Below are 14,107 nucleotides of genomic sequence, written 5' to 3' on the forward strand. Positions count from 1 at the left end.
GGATGTATTGATGTGAAGAGGTAGTTGATTCCAGGGATGTGGTGCTGCAACAGAAAAAGATCTGTGACTGGCGCATGTCAGAATTATTCCTACGATCTGTAATGTACGTACATGTACATGTAGCAGTGAATTCAGTAAAGATTCAGTGAGTGTGAAGGTTCTGTATGAAAGTGATTCATGATAACAACCTTGCCCTTCATGCACAATAAAAGTATAAGTTGTGCCAAGGGCTCTGTGTATAAGTGGTGATTAAATTGTCTGGGCACTGTCGGGCAAAGCAATTTTTTCAGAATGAAAATGGTGGGACCTGGAATTGTTTTGTTTTGTATTAATTGTTCTTCATATGCTTTCAAATTCCAGAAATGTTTTTTTGATTTGTAGCCTGTTCAGTCATGTTAGTGTTTAGTAAAGATTCATTTTGTACACAGATATACATTGTACATAAACGTTGTGTTATGTATTTCCTGTTCCAGCTACATATCCCACACACGGTACATGTATTATGTACAAGAACAGGTGACATAATCAGAAGCCTAAATTGTCTATTGTTTTACAGGAAAGTCTGATAATGCCTTATGTAATGAAGGCATGATTTTATCAATATTAGTTGCAAAATCTAGTGTGCATTTATGCACAATGAGCTGTATCCGTACATGTACATGTACATGTATGTAAGAGTTTCTCTGAACTGTGTTTTTCATGTTCATATAGACCATGTGAACTTTGTTTACAATAAGTGTGACCTTGTGCATTCTTTTGATATTCTGGCAGGCAAGATTCTGCACTGGTCATATGGGAAAGTTGACATTTTGTGTCATAATTTCCACATAAAACCAAGAGTTAAAAAAGTAAAAGCTGGACAAGTTTCGAGATGTGCCAACTTTCATCATATTAAAAGTTGATAAAAATTGGATGAGTGCAATCTCCATAAAATATAAGATTTTATGTTTTCTTCCATTGAGCTGTGTACAAATTGTGCCTGCAGGAAATCCAGGCTCTGTGGCTCTTTTGTAAACATGTGATGTCACAGGTCACAACGTCTATACAGTATAGACATCATGTACATCTGTCTTGTGTAGCACTGATGCCATTACATGGACACTTGTGTCAAAATTCTTTCTAAAATTCATGTGTTTACATGACTTGACAAAACATGAACAGAAGTGAAAAGGTCAAAGTGCACTGTACATGTACATTTTGGTTGGAGCCGGAATGTACATTCACCTACGTCAGTGGCTTTTTCAGTGGTGTAATCTTACAGACTACGATTGGATACTTTTTATTTTCAGAATAACTACAGCACGCAAACATTGCACATCCTTCACACACGTTTGTCAACCCTGTAAATCGAGGACTTCTCTTTGTTTTCCCGTTGTTAAAGGCACTGGGCACTATTTGTAATTTATCAAAATATTTGTTTGAATAACAAATCATTTGGTCGCGAGCAATGGAGAGCTGTTGATAGTATAAAACACGGAGAGAGAAAAAGCTTCCTCTGAAATAACGAAGTTTTTGAGAAACAGGTAATTTCGCACTCAAATATTAAAAGACTTCAGGCCTGAAGCCTTTTGTTAGGCATCTGAAAGCACACAAAGTTGTGCGACAAGTGTGTTTGTTCTTTCATTATTCTCCTGCAACTTCAATGACCAATTGAGTCCAAGTTTTTACTGATTTGTTATTTTATGCATAAAGTGTATGTTTGGATACACCAAGTGAGAATACTGGTCTTTGACAATTACCAATAGCGTCCCGTGCCTTTAAATGTGTGGAAGCTCTTAAACAACTTTACTAAACAGAGGTTTTGTAAAGACCTGCAGCCAATTTCACGAAACTTTACGCAACTGCGCAAGTCCACTCACGCAAGGTTAATGGCACAAGTTGTGCCTTAAATGTTGCGCAAGTGGACTTACGCAGTTGCGTAAAGTTTTGTGAAAACGGCCGCTGGGGTAGATTTCACAAAAAGTTATATATTGGACTAGTCTTATCTCCAGTTAGGACGAGTTACTCATACTAATGCAGGTCTAGCTTTACATTTTTAATATCTTCTAGGACTAGTCATAAGTCAGGAACTCTGACTTGTGAAATGGACCTCCGAAGTGGTGAAGGTTATTAATTCATGATTTTTAATGGATTGACTACCTACTATTGTCTTCTATTATATAGGAATATGAAGAGCTAACGGAGAAACTAAACGAATACCAGGTGCGGAAGCAGGACCTTCAAGATCGCATGAGCAATGGCCGTGCCTCCCCATCTCCAGTCCCTACCCCTCAAGAGGACACCCGAACCACGCAATATCCACATCATCTCAAGATAGTGTCCGCTATCACAGATACGGATGGTCTGCCTCCGATACCCTTTCCTCTGAGACCTTTGGAGGGCGCTGTTCGATCCGCTATTGATGACGATCATTATCCCTATCATGCAAAGGAAACGCCTAAGTCTCCACCCGTCAGCATCTATGTGCGAGTGTATCTTCCCTATAAGCAGAGAACATCAGTGAGTAGCAATTGTCCTTTTAATCATTTGTTTTATTTCTGTGTGTTTACAAGTAAGTCTCCAGACACACAATGCCTGAAGGCCACTTCAAGGTGTGGCTACAATTTAACTATTTTTTCCTTGGGCCATTGCCAACTACTCCTTGAAACAGGGTTACCCCCTTGTACCAGTCCATACGAATGTATGTATAGGCTTAGGTATCTTTCTTAAGGAGCCTGGCTGGTAGAGCGGAAAGCACTACCTCCCCAATCTTAACGAAGCAATCATGGTCAAGTGTCTTGCTTAAAGAAACAAGTGTCATGACTGGGACTCTAACCCACACTCTGCTGATCAAACACCAGATCAATACCAGAGCTTGATTCCATTGCTCTTAGCATCTAGGCCATGACATGCCAAATACATGTAGCTGTTGATAAAATTTTAGGTGACATTTGACCCCTTCAACTGACCCCACAGTTAGTTACCTTGTACGACAATGGGTGCCATGCAAAAAACAACAGCCTAAGGAAAGACCTTTAGGGGTGAATAAATCGTATGAAGAAAAAAAATTAAAATCTTTAAATGTATTAAGTAATGGGAATAACAGTGTGATGACACTGTCTTCACTATGTGGTAATGATCTTGGTCGGTGGCTGGCCGTTTTTAATGGACCTCGCCTTCAGCATGGTCCATTAACATCACCCAACCTCTCAATTTGTTTACTACCACACAGTAACGACTGGGTATTCACACTGGTAAGCCTGGTTCATACTTCCTGTAAATGCGATACGAAATTTGATGTCACAAATTCCTGAAGAATAATCAGGGAGCGTTGAGCTGTTTTCAATTGCAGTGAAAATGTAGCTGTGACATAATTTCTTTTATCGCATTCCATTCACATTTGCAGGAAGTATAAACCAGGCTATATTAACTAAATAAAATATACTTTATGTTCTTTTGTAGAATGATACCCCTTGCTCATTTCTAAGACCTTGTTTTATTCTTAGGTACTGTGTAAGCAAGGTACAACATTACGAGATGCCCTTGCAAAAGCTATGAAGATGAGAGAGTTGACGTCTGACATGTGCAACGTCTACAAACGCAATCCAAGGAATCCAGTACCCTGGGAGACGGATATGATGTACCTGGCCGGAGAGGAAGTAAGAACCATAACCTTTAGCTTTATGTGAACACATTTGTACATGGTGTTTAGAGTAGATGACGCTACTGCTGAATCTTGCTTTGAAATTATGAAATTAGTTTTACATTTTTGTGTGTGTAAAAAATTTTTACAACTTTTTTGAGCAGTGTAACAGTACAGTGAGGCTATGGCAAGACCGTACATTCTGAAGCTCGCCCAGTGTCTGCACACTTGTTATGATGGCACCCTTTTCTTTTGAATTTTTTTTTCGTAACTTGAATAGGAGCAGAAATATATATTGGACCTTCAAGTGGCACTGTTAAACAGCACAATGTTTTTTCCTGTTATTAAATGGTTCTTAAAACTTGTTTGATTTTCAGATATGTGTAGAGATCTCAGAACAGTGTCCTACTGCTAGGAGCATATCTCATAATTTTGTAAGTACAGTATGCTGAGACCTGGGCCCTATTTCATTTAAAAAAAAATGCTAAGCTCAGAAAATATTGCTCACCAGAAACTGGCTACCGGTTTACAATGTTGTGACTGGTGCTCCACCTGTAACTTTCAGCACCGACTGTATTGACCCCTTGCACGCATATCACGCGCGGCGACCAATGCCACGCTCACCATATTGGTGGGCAGTTAGGTTTACGTGTATTAACGCCACGTCACCTAAAATGCTCACATGACCAGCATAGAGTTATATATAAAAATGCACAGTGAAATTGCCAACCAGTATGGCGCGTTCTAGATTTTTCTGCTGATGATGTCAGGCGAAATGGGTCAATACTCCCCAAGGAGCTGAGAAAGACTACCGGAATGTTATTGGCCCAATGATCAGGGCACTAAAGTACAGCGCATTGAGACGATTATTGTAATATGCGCTATACAAAATTGATTTATTTGCATTAATGTCCATGCTGTACTGAATTCAACCACTGTTTTCTACGTGTAGGTAAGAAAGACCTTCTTCACGTTGGTGTTTTGTGATACCTGTCATAAGCTGCTGTTCCACGGTTTCCGATGTCAAACATGTGGTTACAAGTTTCATCAGAGATGTGCCAGCAAGGTACCAACGCTTTGTGTTGCAGAGAATCTATATAAAATGTAAGTACATTGCAGAAAAAGTATTGCAGGGTTGTGTATTTCCCCCAACAATTTAGATTTACCCATTCAGATTCAATGGATGTTAAATTTGCATCGGGGATAAAGAATATTAATTTTGGTTTTTACTCGTACACCGATGTGTGTTAGCACTGTATACTCAGTACTTTCCGAGTCCTTTCTGTTTTATTACTTGACATTTTAAATGAAAAAAATCATGTCTCCTTGAGCTGCAACTTCCCAGGTTGTATGTAAACTTGGGTGCGATCGCTGGCTATACGGCAGTTGCCTGTAGAATGGCTTCTGACTGGCACCCGAGTAAAGATATTGACAAATTAAGAAGCCCGCCAACATCAGTGCTCAATAGCTCTGTTTGTAAAGCAAAGGCATTAATGCGAAGATCACAGTTTTAAATCTTGCCCTAGTAAATTTGTCTTTGTTAACCTGAAAAATAACAACATTAAAACAAATCCAGCATTAGTTGTAGGTTTTTTCCCCAATAATAACAATATACTTTCCTGAGCAAGGATAGTCCTATCCTGTAATTTAAATAAGTAACTTTTAGTTCTCTGTTGGCGGTACAGCCCTACATGTATTCCTACATGGTGGTTTGTGCACTGGCATGGTGACCAGTCTTTTTTTAAATCTTTTTCTTTCATTCTGTGCATTTTATTATGTATTATACGCTTTTGATCATTTGTTTGTAAGAGGCGCAATATACATTTTAAATATTTTTTCAAAACAATTGATACATTGTAGGTTTTCTGTTTGATGAATGATTTGAATTGAAGAGTAATGGTCCTGATGCAACAGCTCAATTAAGAATTATATAGCACAGTTAAAAACTAATACAACAACTAGAAAGAGCAAACATTTTGGATGATTGGTTTGACATAGAATGTGTGTTTTGTTTTGTTGTGTGTTTTAAATTGAAAGGTTATTAATGAAGAATGTTGAGGATGAGAATGCTGATACAGACTTGGATGAGCCAGAGTCACCGACGACGCCCAACTCCACATCCGATATGCCCAAAGCTACATTACCAAGAGAACGCTCTACGTCAGCGCCTAATGTTAGCTTCAATGCAGTTAATGCAATCTCTGGCACAACCTTTGAGGTGGGTTATTATTATTATTATTATTATTATTATTATTATTATTATTTATTTGACCTCAACAAATACAAGCACATCAAAAAGCACAGCAAAAGTTAAACGATAACACAACGAACCAATCAAAATAATAATGAATACAATAATTATTCAAGAAAAAAGCACACAATAAATATAATTTAAAAAACCAGAACAGAACATGACAGGAGGGCAACTAGATGAGCGAAAAAAGGAATGAATTGAAGATGATCAATGGTTGAACAATGGCTTGCATGGGACGATATACTTTGGTTTTGGTGAAGCATTTTGTGAAAAACATGTGGTTATAAATGGCAAAAGATTACAGTTTTTATGCCCCAAAATATAAATTTGAGAAGCGTTCTTCAGATTGTGTGTTCATACTCCTCCTGTGTGGACATATTCACTCCAGATTGTTGGCGAGATCTCAAAAACGCAGCCCCCTTTTGAAATGAAGTTTTCAGATGTTAAGTTTATTTTGTACATCCTACATTTACACTAGGATTAAAACAATCAAACAGGTCAAAAAACCAAAGGTACACATTGTGCTTTGCATTTAAAGGATTTGGGTACTTTTTCAAAATGTCCATTGATTTATATTAAACTTACAGGGTTTGAAGATAATGGTAGTGGAAAGCTTCCCTTCAAATATTACTTATCTGAGGTGCTGTAATTTTTGAGAAAATTAGTGAAACACTGAATGAAAATATGTTTGTAAATGCTTAAAATAATTTTGGTCTCGTGAGACAAAAATTATTTTCATGACATTGTTTTACTCATTAGCCCAAAACTACAGGGCCTCAGCACGTAATATTTTCAGGGAAGCGTTCTACTATCATTGTCTTCAAACTGTGCAAGTTTAATGTAAAACTGTGGACATTGTGTTTTTTTGTCCTACAAAAAGTACACACACCCTTTAAAGGCACTGGACACTATTGGTAATTACTAAACAAACCTTTAAAAAAAATGACTCGGTAACGAGTAATGGAGAGCTGTTGATAGTATGAAAGATTGTGAGAAACGGCTCCTTCTGAACTAGCGTAGTTTTTGAGAAAGAAGTAATTTCTCAGTAAAATATTTGAATTGGTTTCGAATTAAGCATCTGGAAGCACACAACTTCATGTGACAAGGGTGTTTTTTCTTTCATTATTATCTTGCAACTTCGTCGACCAATTCAATTCAAATTTTCACAGTTTTGTGTTTTTTGCATATGTTGAAAAACACCAAGTGAGAAAACTGGTCCTTGACAATTACCAAAAGGATTCAGTGTAAAGCATAAAGTTTATTTTTTTTCATCAACCAACAGGAGTACAACAGCGATACAAAGTTTGTCTTTAAAACCAACCCCACAGGTGAGTGCGTTTATCGCTGCTTAACAAATTACTTTGTTTGTCAATTTTGGTGTGAGGTAAACATTACAACAAAAGAACTATGTCATCACATCACCAAGATTCGTTTTATGACGCTATAGATCTATTTTTAGTGTGTTTTCCCTCAATCCTAGATCTTCATAGCTTGTTAGCACTTTTCAAAACTTATTTTTTTACTTTCATACTCAAGTACAATATCTTCAGGAAAAACTCTAAAATAAACTGTTCTGTATTCAACAAATCATTCAATGAAGCATGAATTAGTTTTGAACTTGCTTTTGTAGCACTGGGACTCTACCAGGGTATTTTGCAACAGCCAAAGATTGGCTGTGTATTAACATCATCTCATTCAAGTAATGCTTTGAGGACTTTTGGTGTTTTTAATCAAAGTAGTAGTCAGTGTTCTTCAACAAGAAATGCATTGTTACAAGATGCCAATATGGTTTTGGCCTGTGACATTTCATTGCTTTGACTAAGAGGAGATTTCCAGCTAGGCCTCAAAGGTTTCAAGATTTAATTTCAAACTCTTGAAAGTTTTCAAAACTTTAGTCTCCAAGGAAAACAAATTAGATTTTGGTGAAGATGACATAGTCTGAAGAGTGGGACATTGCTGTTCAAATTTGGTTGAAGTATTTTTTGATGTGGGTTCATGCTGGTCTAATTACGCTGCATTAAAGCCAGGGTGTGGATTAACATTCATTCATTCAAGCAGCAGAATCCACAATCCTTGCATGGCCACTTATTCCTGACATGATCAAACACAACTTGCATTTGGTTGTGTCACCAGCAAATTAAATAACACGCTTGCTTGCACAGTTGAACAAAGCGCAATCATGAAGAAAAAATAATAAAAAAATCAGTCCTTTCTGCATCCCAACTCCATCCTCTTCCATGTCAAAGTAGTCATCATTGCCTGAAATAATCAAAATACCTTCGCTATCCCTGGCTGATAACATCGGAAACAAACCTTTCCTTGAGTAGTACTTACTGCCATTTTTATTTTATTTTTTCGGGAGCTTTTGAGTTTTCTGTGCATGATTTTGTGTTCATTTTGTTTTCTTTTGAGTGCGGATTAACTTTTTTTAAATTTTTTTTTTTTTTTTTACCCAGCTTTATGGAAATACATGGATTGGTCATGTTAGTTAATTTTTTATTGATTTGAACCAAGAAACAAGCTACTTTGTATTAAAGGAGGGGAGACAAGATGGATACTGTTTTAAAAAAGGGCCACACCAGTTTGCATCTGAAAGCTCACTGATTTTAACGGAATCAATTTCCTTATAAAATAATAGCACAGCCAGCAAAATAGCATTGGAAGACCTCACAATAAGCACTTATTCCGTGATAACATATAGAGTGTTTGGGATGTTTCACTCAAATGGAACCAGCTGAACTATTGAAATTACAGGTTGACTAGATGGTGTATTTATCAGAAAAATAAAGGACGGAATTGAACAGTGGTCTGCTGGCCAAATGCCAGTTAAAACATATGAGGACCAGTCAAAACTCACTCCAGCTGGTCCGGCTGACTAAGTAGCTCAGTTTTAAAAAGCATTCCCTATTGCATTTAAAATATTGACTAGTGAAGAAGCTAACGTACTAGTGAAATAACACGCTAGGCGGTCCTGCTGGCCAGTCAGTAAAAAGGTTAAGGGCAACTTTTTTTCTACCCTTTTAAGAACCAATGATAAAGTTCAATTTAAAAATCTATTCATAAGTTATTATTTTGTATATCAGATGCTGGTGAGAAAATAAAATATTCCTGAAAACGCTACCAAATTTTGCTTTCTCTAAATGGCATGTGATTTATCAACATTTTGCTTTGTTGCCATTTCCCTAAACACATGATTCTTCCTGCAGTAAAGAACGTGGCAGAAAAAAAAATGCATTTAATACGGTTCAGAACAAAAATTGTATTCATAACAATAGAAATATTTGCATTGCATAATTTTAAGAATAACAAAGAATATTTCTTCTGGACACCACTTGAGTTATCAATGATCGCTTTTTGATTTCTTTTAGTTTTGATATGTTTGTTTTTCTTTTTACTTTGCCATTGCTAGTAAGATTATTATTTTTTCTTTTCACCAATTGTTCAAAAAGCCGTACACCTTTGGTAACTGACTTGTACTTCTGCATTGATAGATATACTCAAGCAATATCATCAGTAAATATGTAGAAATTGTTTTGAGATTGAAAAAGTGAATTAGCAATTGTGTTGAATGGAGCATGGGTGCTTCCCGATATGACATTCGTGGTATCAAGTCTTCTCTTAAAGAAATGCTTCAGGCACACAAAGTTGTCGGAAAGTTTCAAGACATTGGACACTGTTGGTTATTGTCTAAGACCAGTCTTCTCACGTGATGTATCTCAACATATGCATAAAATAACATACCTGTGAAAATTTGAGCTCAATCGGTCGTCCAAGTTGCGAGATAATAATGAAAGAAAAAACACCCTTGTCACACGAAGTTGTGTGCTTTCAGATGCTTGATTTCGAGACCTCAAATTCTTAACTTGAGGTCTCGAAATCAAGTTTGTGGAAAATTACTTCTTTCTCAAAAACTACGTCACTTCAGAGGGAGCCGTTTCTCACAATGTTTTATACTATCAACCTCTCCCCATTACTCGTTACCAAGTAAGTTTTTATGCTAACAATTATTTTGAGTAGTTACCAATAGTGTCCACTGCCTTTAATACCTTTTTGAAACAAAATAAGCTCACACTAAAAAAGAAAAAAGGTGGTCAGGTTGGTGTAGTGGTATCTGTCCTCGCCTTCCTTCTCCAGTGGCCGATTTCACAAAGGTCTCAAATTGATCGTAACTTCAAATCAATCGTAGTTGCTAAGTAAAGTGTGATGTCACAATACAAATCTCTATGGTGATACTGAAAACTTGTCTTGCGATGAATTTTATTGCTTTGTGAAATCGGCCCCAGGACCCAATTCCAATCATATTGGAGGCCCTACATTGATTGGGTTTTTAAGTGCTTACTTTATGAAAATGAATGGCGTAAAATATGCAAATCTGTGGTTAAACGCGCAAGCATACCACCTAATCAACCTGCGCAATACACCAAATTTTCTGCTATAGTTGGTTTACCATCAAGAAGCACTATGAAATCGTCCCTTGGCAAGAGAAGGGGTATACATTGCGGAAACTAAAACAATAATGAAACTACCCGAAAGTGTACAGGCTCTTTGAACAGTTGAATGTCCTAAACATGTGAAATCATTTGTGAATATTTTTGATGCAATATTCTTTCTCGTATTGCTTTTCATGATCTTATTTTATTGATTATTACTGCATTATATCTTGTGTCCATATAACCCATAAAATGGTTGCCAGTCTTTTGAAAAATTTTGATTCTCACTTTGTTCATGGCTTGTAGAAAGTATTGAAGTGATTGTTGAATTTAAAGAAGAGTCAGCAACTAAAGCACATACATTAGTTTCAAAATTAAGCTATACTGGATGTTTACCAAATATATTCCAAGGCACAGGAATGTGTTAATGTGTATAAAGTTTGGATGATTGAACTGTTAGCCAAAAGTAAGACAAGATATTCCTTGAAATTTTCAAGATTTTTGTTATGGGCGTGTCTTCCATATCCCTTGTACCTGATAATGATCCAGGCTAGGCATATCATCTTTCAGAGGACATGGCCATTTTTATTTTACATTAAAGTGTTTTGGAAACTTTTAGAGGGGCACCCAGGCAAAGTACACGGGCAACGTAGGCCATGGTTGCTGTGTAATTTCAAGTTATCCCATGAACATTAATGGTACTGTCTCGTTCACAGATTCCTGAAGTCATCGATCTCATTTTGTCTCTAGTAAATAAAGAACATGTTGGTTATTGGTTTGATTTACCCATTGAATGAAAACTCATAGACATCAAGTAGTAGGCTAGAGAGACTTATAATACTCCTATATATGAGTATTGAATACTAAATTTCTCATAACTGGTATTAGAAAAGGAAAATGTTTTCGATTTCCTAGAATGCAAATAAACAAATAAAAATTATTGGCCTAGCAATTCGACCCTAGCAGAGTCTTTCTCAAAGGCTAAAATATATCCTGAATTGGCCATCTGGGTCATTGTTGTTGTTGTGGTTGTTGTTTGGGGTTTTTTTTGGGGGGGGGGTGGTAATGGTACAAGACTGGCAGTCATTTTATGGGTGTGCTTTAAATATGACTAACCCATATTGTCCATCAAGACTCTGTGAGTGATGATATTAACATGATTCTCTTGTTGCTGACCAAAGATTTCCTTCTAATCCATTTTCACTGTCATTGTCATTTGATCACCTAATCCAATCATAATCCATTGTCATTTAGAATTGATCACCTGGATCATTTATTTGTCTAATCCATTGTTCTTTACATTTGATCACCTCCGTCATTCATTATTCCTAATCCATTGTCATTATCATTCATTCTATGGTACACAGCAGTCACACTTGTATTGTTATCAATCTTTCATTCTGCCGTGACATGTTCATTTGTGACAAGTTCATTCCTATGAATTCTCAAGAAATTCATCCTAAATTGTTCAGATGATTGCTTGTAAATCAAGTCTTAAATTTCATGACAAACTGACGTCCATACATATACCACAGGTCTTTTAGCTCGGACCTTTCATAAGACCATTGTTAAGAGACCCAACCGGCTCTTCTCAGAGCCAACACTCGCACAAAAGAGATTTACACATGGTTGTATGCCAGTGTACTATTTATTAAAACAAAAGATTTCTACCAGTGGTTATGTTTACAACTTTGTAACTTTTCATTGTTACATTTAGAATAGCAGTAAAAGCTGATTGATGTACATGTATGAATGTTTCATACTCATCTCAATCATTGCCGTCATTGGTTTAATCATTACAATCTTAATCTCACCATCCTCATCTTCATTATCAGCATTATCAAATTCATTCACATAATCAATATCATCATCTTAATGTCATCATCATCTTTATTCTCACCGTCATCATCTTAAACGCATCATCTTAACTTCATCATCATCATCATCAATGGATGATACCCAAGCCTACATCCGTATGGACTGTAAAGGGGGTAACCCAGTTTCAGCCCCAGGAGTAGGTGGCAACGGCCCCCCAGAAAAAAAGTTGATTGTAGCCCGAACCGTGAAGTGGCCTTCAGGCCTTCTGGCCTTGTGTGTCTGGCAACTTGCATAAACAATTTTTTATTTATTTTTTGTAATCTGATCATCATCTTAACTTCATCATCATCATCATCTTAATCTGCATTATCAAAGTCCTTCACATTATCATTATCATCATCTTAATCTCATCATCATCTTTGTCATCCACATTCTCATCTGTGTCGTCAAGATGACCTAGGACTCCTCAAAATCATCAGCCTCATCATATTGGGCTACTCATTGTTAGGCCTGGGCGAATTATTCGAATATCCGGTTAATGGCGAATAGGTTTTCCTATCCGTAACCGCGAATGCCTTTTTTTTTCTTAACCGGATATCCGCATAGGGCGCGAATACCTATTTACAAACCGGATAATTCTGTAATTACAACCGATTAACCGGATATTCTTTAATATCCGCGGACGTCGGGCGACAACTGATATGAATGTTTTGTCTGAATCCTTATGAAACTTCTATTAAGACAGCATAAAACAGCATATATTAAGTATTTAACTATGCTCACCTCCGTGAAGAGTTAAAACAATGACATTTCTGACCTAATTTGTTCAAAGATTACAAAAGTTTTCCTTCACGTAGAGTCAATCACGCTCAAAAGAAAAAGCAAATCGCCATCTTTAAATTAGATCCGGTCATTTTTATGAATGAACCGAGTGACACTGTCTAAAACTAATATCAATCCGCCCAAAAGATCTCATTCACAAACGAACAGCGCCCTCTAGCGGCAAAAAAAAAAAAATTTTTTTTTTTTAAACAGTGCCCTCTAGCGGCGAAAAAACGATTCGAATATCCGGTTAATTTCGAATAGTTGGCCAGCGGTATCCGAATAACAAAATTTCACTATTCGCCCAGCACTACTCATTGTCAACCTTATCATATCAGAGTACGTTGATTTTCATACCAGTCAACGTTACTCTTGATCATCCTCATCACTTTTGCATCGGTCCATAACTAACTACAAACTTCATCACCATCTTCTTTCCTTTCCTACATTTTAAGAAATTGTTCCCCCAATGTGTACATTTGTAAAAATAAAAAAAAACACCTTCTTCTTTCTATCATTATCCTTTGCAATAAATAAATGTCTTGCATCTCAATTCCCCTCCCCCTACCCATAATGACCCCTTTATGTATGCCATCCTGCCTGATTGTTCTTGTCATTTTCCTCCCCCTCCCTGCACCCTATCCTCAACTGTCTCCTTCCCTCCTCTTCCTCCTCCTCCTCCCCTTCATCCCTCCTAGATCTTGGAGCCAGACACACCCAGGCAGTAAGCCCTGCCGTGAGTGTGGTCCGGCCGCGCCAAATAAGCATCACGCCAACCATTGTGAGCGCTGGGCGCGATAATGTCTTTGATTACAGCCCAAGCAGTGCGCTACCTGGTGAGTGTATCATGCTTCGCTTCACGCTTTTACATACTCAAAGAGCTTTATCATTATAAATGTTGTTGGTAGAACATTGTCTGTTAGTGCAGATTTTGTTAAACTATATTTGGTGGTTAACTGTGAAACTATAACACATAATGTTTGTTATTATATATATTTTTTTGGTTCGGATGGATGCTTAGAACCACCTTGTTTGTTTCAAATGTCTGTTTATAAAGTAGACTTAACAGGTTTCTGTCTAAAAAGTGAACAAATCACTGGTAACAACAATGTCAAATTAATATCTTCAGAGAAGAATTGTTGATTCTGATTGGATGTGGAG

At 37.0% G+C, this 14,107-nt stretch overlaps 1 protein-coding gene across 3 annotated transcripts in view; it reads left to right on the forward strand.

Moving 5' to 3' along the window:
• LOC139951107 (serine/threonine-protein kinase A-Raf-like) overlaps positions 1-14,107 on the forward strand; it is a 40,212-nt gene that overhangs the window by 12,272 nt on the left and 13,833 nt on the right. For 2 of the 3 annotated variants that reach the window (XM_071949945.1, XM_071949953.1), the window contains exons 3-9: positions 2,164-2,499; positions 3,486-3,638; positions 4,000-4,056; positions 4,575-4,726; positions 5,660-5,840; positions 7,159-7,204; positions 13,645-13,782. In XM_071949945.1, the coding sequence (XP_071806046.1) occupies positions 2,164-2,499; positions 3,486-3,638; positions 4,000-4,056; positions 4,575-4,726; positions 5,660-5,840; positions 7,159-7,204; positions 13,645-13,782 (1,063 nt within the window). The remainder of the gene's footprint in view (positions 1-2,163; positions 2,500-3,485; positions 3,639-3,999; positions 4,057-4,574; positions 4,727-5,659; positions 5,841-7,158; positions 7,205-13,644; positions 13,783-14,107) is intronic. The other variant, XM_071949961.1, reaches the window with a different exon arrangement.

The sequence above is a fragment of the Asterias amurensis genome, chromosome 2 (genome assembly GCF_032118995.1).
Source record: "Asterias amurensis chromosome 2, ASM3211899v1".
Lineage (NCBI taxonomy): Eukaryota > Metazoa > Echinodermata > Asteroidea > Forcipulatida > Asteriidae > Asterias > Asterias amurensis.